The 15,170-nt window shown below is 43.5% G+C and overlaps 2 protein-coding genes across 2 annotated transcripts in view; both read right to left on the reverse strand.

Annotated features, from left to right (window-relative positions):
- Positions 1 to 242: 242 nt before the first annotated feature.
- On the reverse strand, positions 243 to 13,467 carry opn7a (opsin 7, group member a). The gene is made up of 7 exons (XM_042111609.1): positions 13,372 to 13,467; positions 5,631 to 5,718; positions 4,451 to 4,613; positions 2,889 to 3,013; positions 1,491 to 1,852; positions 935 to 1,255; positions 243 to 560 (listed from the first exon to the last, which is right to left on the reverse strand). Exons 2-7 carry the CDS (start codon positions 5,716 to 5,718, stop codon positions 273 to 275), a joined length of 1,347 nt encoding a protein of 448 aa, XP_041967543.1. The 5' UTR covers positions 13,372 to 13,467; the 3' UTR covers positions 243 to 272.
- A 1,070-nt stretch (positions 13,468 to 14,537) lies between these two features.
- The window catches only part of trappc8 (trafficking protein particle complex subunit 8), a 42,415-nt gene continuing 41,782 nt past the window's right edge, over positions 14,538 to 15,170 (reverse strand). Inside the window, exon 30 of the mRNA XM_042111612.1 lies at positions 14,538 to 15,170. This exon is cut by the window's right edge and continues 1,263 nt beyond it. The gene's annotated coding sequence lies outside the window, so the exon portion shown is untranslated.

Genomic DNA, 15,170 nt, shown 5'->3' on the forward strand with positions numbered 1-15,170 from the left:
AAAATATTAATACAATGTAGACAAATACAAAACATTGACAATATGAATAAAAAATAGCTGCCTTCTTAAATGCAGGTAGTACAAATTCTCCCATACTCTACACACACTTCACTGATACACATGTAGAGGAGGTCTTATCTTTGTGTTGGCATGCTTTCTCCAGCATCATCTACACATACACATGCAAACACTCACACACACGCAATCAAAAACACATGCTTGCACCAACACACACTAGAAAAACACACACACCGACACACATTTACACACACTTAGGAGGACGACTGCACCCTCTCCAGTGTGATCTCCAGACTGTCGATATCTGAGCTCTTCTTCCCTCGCACGACCACACGCACTGGGTGCTGGGGATCTGTGCCTGAGCGTGTGTGTGAGTGTGTGTGCGCGCGCCCGCGTGAGTGCGAGGCATATGAGGGTGATGTGTGCACGGGCTCTAAGGAGAGTTGGACGGTGTTGACGCTGAGCTGGCAGCCGCGGGGGTAGCGCCTGAAGTGCTCGAACGGGTCGCGGCAGTGCTCACACACACACTGCTCCTCGCCACTCTGCCCAGAGGAAGGAGAGGAAGAGGGAGATGGAGAAAGAGAGGAGAGAAGGAGGTGGACATAAGGGCACGGAGGAAGAGGAAGGAAGGGGAAGAGTGAAGAGGAAACACAGGGCAAGAAAAGAGTGGAGGAGCAGAAAGAGAGGAGTGAAGGGGGTTGGTAAAGAGAGGAGAGGAGGGGAGGAATAGAGGAAAGAGAGGATTAGAGAAGAGAAGAAAAAGAAAGGATATGCACCTTGAGGAGAAAAGTATTTCAAATAGTTACAAAAAGCAATGGACCCAAGTGATCCTAGCAAGTGAGCCTTTAGCAATCAATAGACAGTGACACAGTGTCGACCTGTAAGGGAAAAACATCTCTCTCTCTCTCTCTCTCACCATTGGTTGGCCCAATCCAGCAGCAGATTCAGCCCTTTGGTGCATAGTGTGCAAGACATGCATGCAGGTGGAGCATGGGTGGGGGCACAGCAGCTTGGGGCAAGCGCAGGCCTCCAGTAGGGAGGGGAGGTCTCGGCGGAAGTTGGGCTTGAGCAGCAGGTAGACCAGAGGGTTGTAGAGGGGAGACGACTTGGCGAAGATGGCCGGGATGGCGAACGCCATTGGGGGGATGTCATCGAAGTGGCCAAACGCCGCCCACATGGACACCACGGCATACGGACTCCACGCAGCCAGAAAGCCAATACACACAGCCACACTCAGCTATGGGAAGGAACAGATTAACAAGCTAGCTGTGTCTGTGTGTGTGGTGTGTGTGTGTGTGTGTGTGTGTGTGTGTGTGTGTGTGTGTGTGTGTGTGTGTGTGTGTCAATGTTATCAATGCTTTCAGCGTTTGGAATTGCTCCGTGACTAAATGGATGATATGACTCATTTCATCTGCATGTGGATGTGTTGTCACTCTCATTAGATGACTAGAAAGGCGATAGTGTTGCCTTACCTTGACTATGACGATCTGAATGTTGCCCATGCGCGTCTGCGTGTGCAGATGGACGCGGGCGTGCGAGTGGCGTCGCAGGGCGCGGCGCGAGTGCCGCATGGTGAGCAGGATGAGCGTGTAGGACGAGCTGATGAGGCCGCAGGGCAGCACGTAGCAGCAGAGGAACAGCGCCAGCGTGAAGGAGCGCGCCACGGGCTCGCGGCTGGACCGGCCCCAGTCGACGCAGCAGGCAGTGCCGTACGGCTCCGGCCCGAAGCTTCCCCACTGGGCCAGCGGCGAGCAGGCGAAGATGAGCGCATAGCCCCAGGCGCACGCCGCCAGCACGCTGCCGTGCCGGTGGCTGAAGCGGTTCCCTGAAGAGAGCCAATGTGTGTGTGTGTGTGTGTGTGTGTGTAAGGGGAAATTAGGGGTTGCTCACACAGGAGGCAAGCTCCCAATCACACTCAATCATGTTGCATGTGCATGTGTATGTGTATGTGTACAGTATGTGCATGTGCATGTGTACAGTATGTGTATGTGTATGTGTATGTGTAAAGTATGTGCATGTGCATGTGCATGTGTATGTGTATTAGGGGTGTAACGGTTCATGTATTCGTATTGAACCGAAACGGTACGGGCGTCACGGTTCGGTGCATGAATTTACACGGAGAATACACGGTATAAAAAAACATAAAACTCGTGTGCGTATTAATTAATGTCATGCGCAATTACTGTTAAGTAGCGAGAGTTACGTGAGTTCTTTAGCGACACCGACACCTAACGCTAATCTGTAGCCTCGCCTTATCTGTGAAGCTCTGATTGGCGCCTATGTTTTTTTTGTCAGGTCGTTGGTCGAGTCAGTCAGTCAGAGATAGTAGCACTAAGGTGGCGACACACATTAGAGGATCCGCTGGTCTCTTCGCAAGTTTGAGAACTTCAGTTACAGTAGTACAGGCGAGAGAGTGGTGGATAAGAAACTGTGTGTCGGCGTTGTTCAGCAGTTGTTGGGTATGTGAGTGGAAATATATGCTACACATGTTCGAAGCAATCACCCAGATGATGTAGGCTACCAATCACCGAAATGAGAAAAAAAAAAAACTTCCCCTGCGCTTCACCAGCCTTTGGATACACATACAAATAGAGCCAAAACCTATGGCTTAAATTAAATGATTTCGTAATGACAGCTTTTCCCTCCATTGTACCGAACTCGTACCGAACCGTGATGTCCGAACCGAGGTATGAACCGAACCGTGACTTCTGTGTACCGTTACACCCCTAATGTGTATGTGTATGTGTATGTGTATGTGTATGTGTGGGCATGTGAAATTGTGCTTTGCTGAGTGTGAATGCATGTCTGGGGCATGTGCGTACAGTATGTGAGAGGAGATAATGAGGATGTCTAGCTAGCAGTCTCACCGTAAACAGGGTAGCAGACCTTCAGACAGCAGACTGTGCTGAGAATAGTTAGAGTTGTGAGGCTGCAGATTCCAAAGAGAATCCCACAGAATGCGTACAATACACAAACAGTCCGTCCGAACAGCCACCTACACGGACACACCAAGTGGGAAAAAGGAGAGAATCCAGACACAGTCAGAGGCATGGAAATATAAGAACTACTGTAACTACTGTTACAAACTCCAAACTTTGCTCATAAACAAAATGTAAAATTCAATCAATCAAATTCAAGTTACTAAGGCTTGAAAACAAAGTGATGGCTGGGTCTGCTACCACCCATATAAATGCTCTCATAAGGCTTATGTTGCCCCTCAGCTGCTGTGCTCCTCCCAGGAACGCTGTCCGGTACTGTCGCCCTTACAGACATGGCAATCCAGACTATTTTCATTTGTAGGCTAGTTGAACGATGGTCAAACGACTTGAGCTCTTGAAGACCCAACTCTTCCAAGAATGTCACCTCTCCTAACACTTTCAGCAATCTAATACACCTAGCATGCACTTCTCTCTTCTCTCCTCTACCTCTTTCTTCTTCTGGGCTCAAGATCCCAAGAGCCCAGACAAACTTATATGGGAACTCCCATAACAAAGAATACGGTTCAATCACCTCCCATTTCCATGGGACGTCACTTGGGACACCAATTAAAATGCTTTTGGACACAATTGGTTGAAGGAAATGACATATGCAGAGCAACATAAAAAAACAAACAGCCGGTTTTCAAAAACTGCTTCGATGTCATCATGTTAAGCCTGCCTCAAACGTTTATGATTGGTGCTGCCTGGGTTTTAAGAACATTGGAAATGGGAGTGAATGGCCTCTTTGCCAGAGGGACCTGCAGAGCGTTTGTCTGGGTTCTCCCAGGGTAAGGAAATTCACACTAACAAGTGTGGTCCAAACAAGTAGTCAACTGGCATTTGCGGCTCAAGTATGGTGAATTTTTTACCATCAGCTTTTCTTCAGGGCCTTATAAAATATGAGGCCAGCAGGTATGCCAGAAGCAGGTTGGAATGAAGAGGAGGAGAAGGATGATTATGATGATTATAATGATGATAATGGTGATGATGAAGATGGGTGAGGTGTGTTTGTGAAAGTGTACTGTTCAAACTGTACTGTGCAAACCTGTTTCAGGAAACACCACAGTCCACAGTAAATGTAAAAAATGCCAACTTCTATGCTCAGCTCAGTGATAAGAAATGTCAAAAATGTGCCTCACTCATCCGTGGGATCTAAAGAAGATTTTATCTGTCATCTGCTATAGCCTGGGAGAAGTTTACATAACACGCACACTAGGAGTAATGTGTGTGTAGTGTTTAGCTACGTACATGGGCAGATACTGAATGGTGTTCACCACTCTAATGTTCACCAATGTAAGCTAATGAGCGTGTGTGTGTGTGTGTGTGTGTGTGTGTGTGTGTGTGTGTGTGTGTGTGTGTGTGTGCATGTATGTGTGCGTATCTGTATGTGTGTGTGCATCTGTATGTGTGTGTATGTGTCTGTGTGTGTGAAAGAGTATGTGTGTGTACCTTACCTGTGATAAAAGCTGGAGGTGACTGCCATAGGGTAGAGGGAGAGGGTCATACCCAGATCACTAAGGGCCAGGTTAACGATGAAGAGCTCAGCAGGCTTCAACAGGTGCCTCTTTCGATAGGACACGTACAGCAACACACTGTTTCCACACAGGGAACATACTCCTGAAACACACACACACACATACACATACAGAGAGAGAAAGAGAAAGAGAAAGAATTGATCTAATGTTACCATAGCCAAATTCCAGCATATCCCAACAACAAAAAAACCCTTAATGGCCCAATTAGAAACATTTTCAGTTTCATGACATTGTCATTGACAAGAGGCAAATGATTTAGTGCATATAGAAATAAATGGAATTTGAGGTTCAAATACTGATCTTGACACATACTAATTGAGGTGCACACACAGACATTAGCAATCAATTACATGACAACTTTTGGGCCATTGTGATGAAAAAGGACTCATGAAATCAGTGAACAAGCTGCTTCACAGTTTTCACAAGGATCTTCAAGTGACACTCACATTTGAAAGAGGAAATCGGTTGTCCTCTGTAGGCTACTCTAGCACTCTCAAGAACACTCTACCAACTGGGTTTAAGTACACTGGCATTACAGCTATCTGCTGCCAGAAAAAATATGCTTCCGAATGCAAAATATGCTACGACAAGTGTAATTATTACGAGTATGCATGTGTGTGTGTTTGTGTGTGTGAGCTTGTCCTTGCGTGTTCATTTGTGTTGTACGTAATTTCAATTAGTAAAACTCTAATTACATGTTGCTGTGGGGTCACCGCCATTGTGCTGTGTAATTACCACTTTAATACAATCCCAGTACCACACAAGCGGAGTTTCCAGATCCACGAGGTGGCCACTGAGTGGCATCCCTTCAGCTCCTCAAAGAGTGTTGTTATTCTTACACAGCAAGACACTTCTGGAACCCTCCAACAGACAAATGGCATGAACATGAGATAACACACAGTAATGGTGTTCAGGACAGTAATGGTTTATGAATGATATTGTATGTCTTACGTGAGGTCACAGGTATGGGTGCATTTAGAGTAGGCTGTAGCTAGATGAGTGTAGTTATGTGTATGAGTATACCAGGTAGATTATGGCCATGACTATGTGGTTGATTATGGAAAGTGATTAGGCCTTCAAAGGGCTGAAGTGGCATTACCAAATATGGAGTAGATGACCCCCACAGAGAGGTCTGCAGCCGGCGGGATACTGGAGTCGAAGGAGACATTTTCAGCCAACAGTCCCATCTTCAAAAGAACAACACACACACACTCAATGGAGAGAGAGATATAGAGAGAAAGACTGAAGAGAATAAAATGCAGCTTGTTCACCTGTTTAAGCTCCTACCTACAAAAAAGGCATTTCTTGATTTTCATTGAAAGCCTGTGCAATCCCAAGCCAATCTGACTTGCACAGATCCATAAATCCCGTGAAGCACAGTTTTACTTTATTTTTTAATATTAAATCAGTATAGGCCAATATAGCCTACTACCCATCAATGTAGGCAGATGATGTTGTACAGCAATTTGTATTCAGTTTTAAGTATAAGTATATATACTCTTTTGATCCCGTGAGGGAAATTTGGTCTCTGCATTTAACCCAATCCGTGAATTAGTAAAACACAGCACACAGTGAGGTGAAGCACACACTAATTCCGGCGCAGTGAGGAGCCTGAGCCTGCAACAACAGCGGCGCTCAGGGAGCAGTGAGGGGTTAGGTGCCTTGCTCAAGGGCACTTCAGCCATGGCCCACTAGTTGGGGCTCGAACCGGCAACCCTCCGGTTACAAGTCCAGAGTGCTAACCAGTGGGCCAATGCTTTCATTATGTGCATAATATTTTTTGTATTATTTTTATATATTTTGTATTAAATTAACTAAATGTTCGTCTTTGTAATAAACTATAAACATAACTATGATACAATATAGAGGGAATGCACCGACAGCAATCTGTAGAAAGAGAGCTCCAAATTTCTGTAAGTAGCAGTAGACTTTTGGGGGCCTTTCTGCAGCTGTGCCCAGTTAGCCCAGTGGCTCATAATCTGTCCAACCCTTTGCCAGAATTCCCGACTTCCACTTTAATCACACAATTTTACAAATGTTGAGAATAGGAGGACGAGATGGCACCAGTTTGTACCACTGAACCACCATTTAACAATTGCTCCTCCTCAGCTGCATGTTGCCCTGCTCAGCTGACAAAGTTGACCAAACTTGAACGGGACGTACAGTAGGCTACTGTATACCTCTGGGGAATAAAACTGACCTTGCACTATTTACAGTGGTCGTGCCAGGCACAGCAGAATCAGTTAGTAAATCACAGAACTTTTCCTATTAACCTCTGCACAGAGCAAACCCACAGCAATTTCTCCCCAGTTCCCATAGCAAAGCCTCATGTACGCTGCTTCAGCATCCATATCATTTCAGATAAGCTAAACACTAATGATGACACTGTGAATTTTCTGCAAACCTGCCAAACCAGAGCTGTTGTCATTGCTGGGCTTCAAATGAAAGTGCCCCCTTTGCTATCACCTGACACTCCTCAATACTCACAGATGATTGGCATGGAGCAAAGTCGACTGGGTTTAAGCACCCCTTAAAAGATTTCCCAGACTGTTTTCGTGCACTGGACATGTATCTGGTGAGCCACACACAAAGTGGGGTGGAGGCTCAGACTGACCATAACAGCAGCTTATAAACTAAAGTTAAATTTATGTTTCACAATAGACAAATGTATATACAGTAGGCACAGGCAACAGATAAACATTATGTATTATACAGTACATCATAATTGAATCGATGGCAACATGCAAAGTAGCCTATGCTTTGTATGACCTAAAGCTAATTTAATATAGGCAGAATAATTTTGCTACTTAATCCAGGCTGGGTCTGCCCATGACAGTGTGTGTCCACACATAGAACAGAGCATCGTTTCCCAACCTTGGGGTCACCTGATATTCAAATGGGGGCGGCTGAGATACTGGGCATCTAACAATTAACCAGCACATTACATAAAAATATACATAAATAAAATAAAATATATATATAAAAAAAACATGATATCCAAGTTAAGTAATGGATCCTTTATTACATTCTAGCTAAGTAAAAATACACTTAGAGAGCCCGCATGAGATGTTTAATTGACAGAATAATGCTTGATCAATGTTCAAAACAAAGTAGCACAACAACCAGAAGTGCAAGGACCGTTCTCGTCTGGATGTTCGTCTGAATTGCGCTCTCTCTCGCTACATGTGAATTTGGGGTCATTGACATCTTGTGACATCAAAATAGGATCACCTGCCAAAAAAGGTTGGGAACCCCTGGCTGGGGAACCCCAGCTTTAAGCTGCACCTCCTTAAACTTGTAAATGTGGGGCAGACTCTCCAACCTGTTGGAGAGTCTGTTTAATAGTCTTTTTAGGAAGGCCTGTGAACAGTCCATTGCAGTAATCAACCCTGCTGGAGATAAATGCATGAATGAGTTTTTCTAAGTCATGTTTTGACATCAGCCCTCTGAGTTTGACAATATTTTTGAGGTGGTAAAAAGCTGATTTAGTTATCGCTTTCATGTGGCTGTTGAAATTTAGATCACTGTCAATTAATACACCAAGGTTTTTAACAGTATCCTTTGCCTTCAACCCTTTTGTGTCAAGGAGAGTGGCAACCCTAAGTCTTTCCTCATTTTTACCAAATATAATTACTTCAGTTTTTTCTTTGTTCAGCTGAAGAAAATTTTGAGACATCCAGGTGTTGATTTGTTCTATACACTGACACATAGATTCAAGAGGACCATAGTTGTTTGGTGATAGAGCTAAGTAAATTTGTGTGTCATCTGCATAGCTATGATATGAAATCAAATTATTTTGAATGATTTGTCCAAGTGGGAGCATATAGAGGTTGAATAATAGTGGCCCCAAGATCGACCCCTGGGGAACACCACAGGTCAAGGACGTTGGTGTTGAGGTACAGTTTCTGATGGCAACAAAGAAGCTCCTTTCTTGTAGATATGATTTTAGCCAGCTGATAACTATGCCTGTAAATCCAACCCAGTGTTCTAGTCTGTGTAGTAAAATATTGTGATCAACAGTGTCAAATGCTGCACTAAGGTCCAGTAGCACTAGGACTGATGTTTTACCTGAATCTGTGTTGAGGCGTATGTCATTGGAAACTTTAATGAGAGCTGTTTCAGTGCTGTGATTTGCCCGAAAACCAGACTGAAAGTAATCAAAATACCCATTTGATGTTAGGAAGGTGGTTAATTGATTAAAGACTACTTTTTCAATAATTTTGCCAATAAAAGGTAGATTGGATATGGGCCTGTATTTGTTTAGCATGGAGGCATCCAGGTTATTCTTCTTGAGAAGTGGCTTTACAACAGCTGTTTTCAGTGACTTAGGAAAAGTGCCAGACAGCAATGATACATTTACAATTTGAAGGACATCCGCCGCTATGAGGTGAAAAACAGTTTTGAAGAAATTGGAGTGTCTAAGACACATGTGGAAGGGCTGAGATTCTGTACCGTTTTTTCAAGTGTTTCGTAGTCTATCAAGCTGAACTCTGACATCAAGTTTAGTTTCCCTCTGTTTGTTGCTGGAAGTTCAGGTTGTTGAATTTGTAATTGAGCAGATATGTTGAGTCTGATTTTGTCAATTTTACCTTTAAAAAAAGATGAAAACTCATTGCATTTATTAGTTGAGAGAAGTTCAGGCGCTAATTGTGAGGGGGGATTTGTTAACTTATCAACAGTTGAAAATAGAATACGAGTGTTATTTGAACTTCTATTGATAATGTTAGAAAAGAAAGACTGTCTTGCTTTGCATATTTCAGAGTTATATGTGCGGAGCATCTCTTTATGGATTTCATAGTGGATCTGAAGTTTGTATTTACGCCATTTTCTTTCAGTCTTCCTACACTCTCTTTTTAGAAGTTTAACTGCTGGATTTTGCCTCCATGGTGCTTTCTGTTTGTCCTTAACTTTCTTGAATTGTAATGGAGCAATGTCATCCATAATGTTTGCCATTTTTGCATTAAAGTGATTAAATAAGTCTTCAGAGTCTGACAGTTCACTTGACTTTAGTGAAAGTGCTTGCTCAAAGAGAGCACTTGTCTGATCATTTATGATTCTCCTTTTTACCATCATAGCTGTGTTTTGAGTGTGTGGGGACATAGACACATCAAAGAACACGCAAAAATGATCAGATAAGGCCAGGTCTTTAACAGCTGTAGAGACATCGAGACCCTTTGTGATAACAAGGTCGAGGGTATGGCCGAGAGAGTGTGTTGGCCCCTGTACATGCTGTGTTAGGGAGAAAGTATCGATTAGTGCAATGAATTCCTTGGCATAATTGTTTTCAGGATTATCCACATGCAAGTTTAGATCCCCTGATATAATAAGACAGTCATACTCTATGCAAACAACTGATAGCAGTTCACCTAGCTCTTCAAGAAAAACTTTAGCTGAATGTTTTGGAGGCCTGTAAATTGTCAGTAATAAAATCTGAGGAGAAGACTTAATGCATGCACACAGATATTCAAATGAAGTAAAGTCACCGAATGACGACTGATTGCACTGAAAAGACGTCTTGAAAATTGTGGCTATCCCCCCACCTCTTTTATTTGCTCTGGTAGCACTCAAAAAACTGAAGTTTGGGGGAGCTGATTCGATGAGAGTAGCAGCACTGTTTGCTTGATCTAACCATGTCTCAGTTAAAAGTAAAAAATCAAGGTTGTGTGTGCAAATTAGATCATGAATTAAGAATGATTTGTTTGAAAGAGATCTGATATTTAGGAGTTCTAGTTTTGTTAGTTTAAGTGTTGGGGAAATATGATCCATGGGGGAAATCTGAGGTTGATGTGGTACGGGTAGGATTTTGGACTGGTTTACCCTATAAGCTCGATGCATTTGTGTTCTATTTCTTGTCAATACAGGAATAGAGAATGTCATGGGCTTACTGGGTCCCGGCATGTTCTCAAAACTACTGTCAGTACCATTTATATTGCAGGGACCCTGAGAATATCATGCAATACAGTCATCATATAATTGTCCCCTGCTGCTGCCATCTGTATTTTCCACTGCACATTCCATGCTATATGCCGGCTGAGAAAATGAACTAAGAGGTTGCTGCTGCTTAAGAGATCCTTCTAAACGGGGAGGGGGAGGGCGAGGGGGTGGAGGTGCCCTTCGCTTCTTTGGTGCTAATGATCTTGGGCTAGTAAAACTCTGCATGGCTACTGGTAGCAGTCTCTCCATTCTTGCAGGGAACATCATGTGCTTGGGTGGGGATGGTGATGGGTATTCAGGGGATCCTGTGGAGTTTGAGTGGGTGGTGGGATGAAGGGGTGGGGATGGGGATGGGAGATTAGGGGGGTTTGTGTGGCCTGGGGAGTTTGATTGGGTGGGGACGTGATTGGGTGTGGGTGGTGATGGGAAATCAAGGAGGTTGGGGTTGAAAATTGATCCAGAGTCTCCATCTGCCTGCTGAGGTTCTGGGAAGTTTGTTGCAGATGCTCCGCTTTCAGCATGTATTCCAGTAGTGTATTCCATGTTGTTGTGTCTTTGTGGTGACAAGGAGACGACGGAGGTGGGGAGGGGTATTGGTACTGGTGTTACAACATGTAACACCTAACCCCTCACTGCTCCCCGAGCGCCGCCGTTGTAGCAGGCAGCTCACTGCGCCGGGATTAGTGCACCTCAGTTACACCTCACTGTGTGTTCACTGTGTGCTGTTTGTGTTTCACTAATTCACCGATTGGGTTAAATGCAGAGACCAAATTTCCCTCACGGGATCAAAAAAGTATATATACTTATACTTATATACCCTGCAAGAACACTGAAGTGCTAAAAGTGATTCTACAAAATAAATTGTAATGGGTAACAAATGTACTCAGGTAAACTATGTCACATCAAAACAAACCAAAATGTAGGCCAAGAAGAGAGCTAAGCACAGCTCACAGAATTTTGTGACAAAAGTCATGATCCACAAAGAAAAAATATCAATTATTATATTATTCTGAAGTTATAGATCAACAGTGTTTTGTTGTCAGCAAGCTATCACTCCAGTGGATTTTTTAAAAAAGAAAAAAAGACTTGAGGATGCAAAGATCTGTGTACCCAAAGCGTATACGTTTTGGGAAGACATACAATTTCTGGCATGGTGCTTAAAATAACAACACTATTTAAGAACAATATGCACAAACAAACACATTCACACACACCCGCACACACAAACATGAATCAGTAAGACTCTCTACACTGCTTGGAGACTGCTGTCTGAATGGATTAACCATGTAATCATTTTCATGCTCATAATATATTCCTGGTCAATAATGGCAACACACACACTACTCATGTGCATTGTGTACATGCATGTACACACACACACACGCACATGCACACACCAGTTTAGGTGGTCACTTGCACTCTTATCTCCCTTCAACCCTCGCAAATGCACACACACACACACACACCATCAGCTGCTCTGAAAGTTTACATTTGACAACCTTCATGGTTACATTCTGCTCAGAGATGACGCTCAGCCAATTCCTTTCTCCATTGCTTTCAGTATCTCAAACAAGCACAGAAATGTATTTACTAACCTCTCACTCCAATTACTCCAATGTAAACACACTCACTCACTCACACACTCACACACACACACACACACACACACACACACACTACTCTAATTTGCATGACCAATAAATCACTCACAGAGACATGACCAGGAGGGGAGGGAGAGGGAGTTGATGGGTGATCAGAAGTGCAGAAGAACGGTAAACGAGAAGGAACACAGACAGGAAGACAGGGATGAGAAGATAGGGGAAGACCGGGAAGAGGAAATTTAAGGGGGGTGGAAAGAAGCTCTTTTCTCCTCCCTCTGTCTGCCTCACTTATTATACCTTTAAACAAATTGGTATATGTATGTGACCTAAAGACAGGTGTATGTTTTTTACAGTATGTCAGGTATGTAGGAGAGATAACATCCATTTGTGCTCGGGAATGGGTGCTTTTTCATCCAAATTACATTATGGATGTATCCTGTCTTTCCCTTTCCAACTCCCCACCTGTGTGTGTGTGTGTGTGTGTGTGTGCATTCGCATGTAATTATTTGAGAGAACAGGAGATAAACAGCTGTCCTATTATTATTATTATTATTATTATTATTATTATCTAAATAATAAAAGCCATTTCCAGGTACCAATGATATATATGATAACAGTGCAAAAAATATACCCACACAGCCATCTGTCAAATATATATACATATGTCCTTTACTGACTGACAGCATCTGCTTACATAGCAATAAACCAAAATCCATGAACTGACTACACAAACAGGTACACAATGTATATATGTATCCATTATCCTCTACACACACACACAACCTGACATTGTGCCAAGACTGTCATATATTTCCCTGTAGTATAAAGGGTGTCCAGCAACACCAAAAAAACAGGCTTTTTAGACCCGCTACAAAACGCAAGGGACTTCGTTCTACTCGAGCCCAATCCTGCTCAGCTGTTCATCGAAACTAATGCGTGAGCTTTAATGAAGGGCAACCCCATACCCACCCACCCACCCAATAAATAAACGACCTTAACATTGTGACATTGCATTGAATGGCAACAGAACGGATGCGTTTCGCCACACCAATGTGCTCAATGTAGAGGACACCTTGTCCTGTGTTTGTGTGTCACTCTGACTCCTTCTGAGGACTAGTGCGCATCAGACTCCAGCCGTGCGCCAAGGTGTTCCTTCACATAAAAGTCTAAATGCTGGAGAGAGAGAGTGTGTGTGTGCGCGCGCGTATGTACAAGCAGACACACACGCACTTCTAGTTGGAAACTATACTTCCCCAGACATTCCACTGTTACGAATAATCCACACCCAGGGCGCAGTCAACTTACCTTGCGAACCACCGTTGAACTCTTGCTGAAAGTCGCCCAACTCCTCCGTTAGTACCGTGCTGCTCCCACATCAGCAAGTGCCTCATCTGTGGGTAAGAAAGAACCTCAATCCAGACCCACCTGCGAGCGCGCTCCTTGCGCCTTCCACATCTCTGCCAGCGGTCAGTTTGCCACAAGGAGTATAATGTGAGACTGCGCGTGTAAGCAAGGATACCTGATTCTGCCAATTTACGCGCGCAATTTGTGTGACAATTGACGAGTTAAAACACGCCGGAAAACCTCGTCCGCTCCGCTCCGTATTTGGACTTGATGGAGACGTCCGGGGACTGTGCGCCCTCACGCCCTATTTTTTTCGAAAGAGATGAGGGAGCGGAATGATTAGGCTAGTATTGAACCACTAATCGATTTCAGCCTTATTGTCCCTTTTAACCGTGCTATGCCAACAAATAAGAACATGGCAATACATAAGAGAAGATAACACCACCAATTTCATTTTTATAATGAATGCGCGTCTTCTAATAAATCAATTTGTACTGGAACATTGTATGAAATAAAGTGTAGGTATAAGGACAGTATTATGTATTGCTATTCCTTCTCCAACAAGCCGACATTGTGTATTTTTTTCGTACGGTTAGGTTCATTTTGTATCAAGAGATCATTACAAACATGCATATGAAACCATCCACATGGAACTTAAATCCAACCTACAACTCAGTCAGCTGCATCTAAGCGTTAAAATTAAATCCATTTGCAACGCAAACTCAACACATCGAAAAGTTACCCTAAGCCTAACTAAGTTAAATCGTCCGTGTTTTTGAAGACAGCAAAGGGATGTAAAGTGCGAAATAATGCTGACAGGTGGCACGGACACAGCGCGCGAACAGGTCACGTTCGTATAGACTTTCTGCTCTTTCCCGCCCTCTGCTGCACCAGTACAGCAATGCTCAGCATTTGTTTACATGAAAAGCTCATGTGACCAAAAACGTCCCATGCTGACAGACCTGTACTATCTGGAATATTTTGTATGTTACTGTAGAAAGGATAAAAGGTGTGAGCAGCAAACAGGCAGGGCACAGCTGGTAAGGGGCCCATCATCTTAAAGCCGATGCTAAGCTTTGGGTCTCTTGGGGGTATCTCATGCTCAATAAACACAAACACCATGCATATTATCCTCGTTGGTTATTGGTTATGTTTTTATTATATTTACAGTCAATTTGTTATAAATATAATACATCATTTTGGAAGAGCTGTCATGTCTTCACACTTATACAGCCCAATAGTATGTGGGAGAGGGAAGAGATAGATAAACCAATGATTAATTTGTAGAAAATTAAAACAATTCATGTGGAAATAGCACAGCTTAAACACACAAACACACACACCCACAAACGCACAAACACACACACACACACAAACAGCAGCCAGCAGTCCGGGGTCACTGGGCAACAGTTGTACTGTGATTGTACAGTGTCCTTGACAACCGTGTCTATTAGCATCATATGTTGTCATGGAGTCCTTTTCCTGTGAGAGGACAGAGGCTCTTCTTATCAGCAGATGGAGGGCAGTTTGAGCTTCCGCGGGCACCGTCAGCCACTTACTCACACAAAAAAACACCCTACCATCATCTGATGAGTGGAAGAAGAAAAAAAGATCTTTGTTCTAGAAAACCTGCCAATCATTGAAAGTACACCCCATAGACAAGTTGACATACATTCATGTGCACGCCCCACACACACACACACACACACAGCTGTCAGCATGATCACGCAAGGGTGAAATGACATACATACATGCTTAAA

This window comes from Alosa sapidissima, chromosome 12 (genome assembly GCF_018492685.1).
Source record: "Alosa sapidissima isolate fAloSap1 chromosome 12, fAloSap1.pri, whole genome shotgun sequence".
Classification (NCBI taxonomy): domain Eukaryota; kingdom Metazoa; phylum Chordata; class Actinopteri; order Clupeiformes; family Clupeidae; genus Alosa; species Alosa sapidissima.

What these genes read in the sequence shown, in the direction of transcription:
- opn7a (XM_042111609.1), bottom strand. Translation starts at nt 5,718, where the DNA reads ATGGGACTGTTGGCTGAAAATGTCTCCTTCGACTCCAGTATCCCGCCG. An exon ending in GGTCATCTACTCCATATTTG is followed by an intron (nt 4,614 to 5,630) that starts GTAATGCCACTT and finishes TGTGTGTTTCAG; the next exon opens with GAGTATGTTCCCTGTGTGGA. An exon ending in CTGGATTGGGCCAACCAATG is followed by an intron (nt 561 to 934) that starts GTGAGAGAGAGA and finishes TCCTCTGGGCAG; the next exon opens with AGTGGCGAGGAGCAGTGTGT.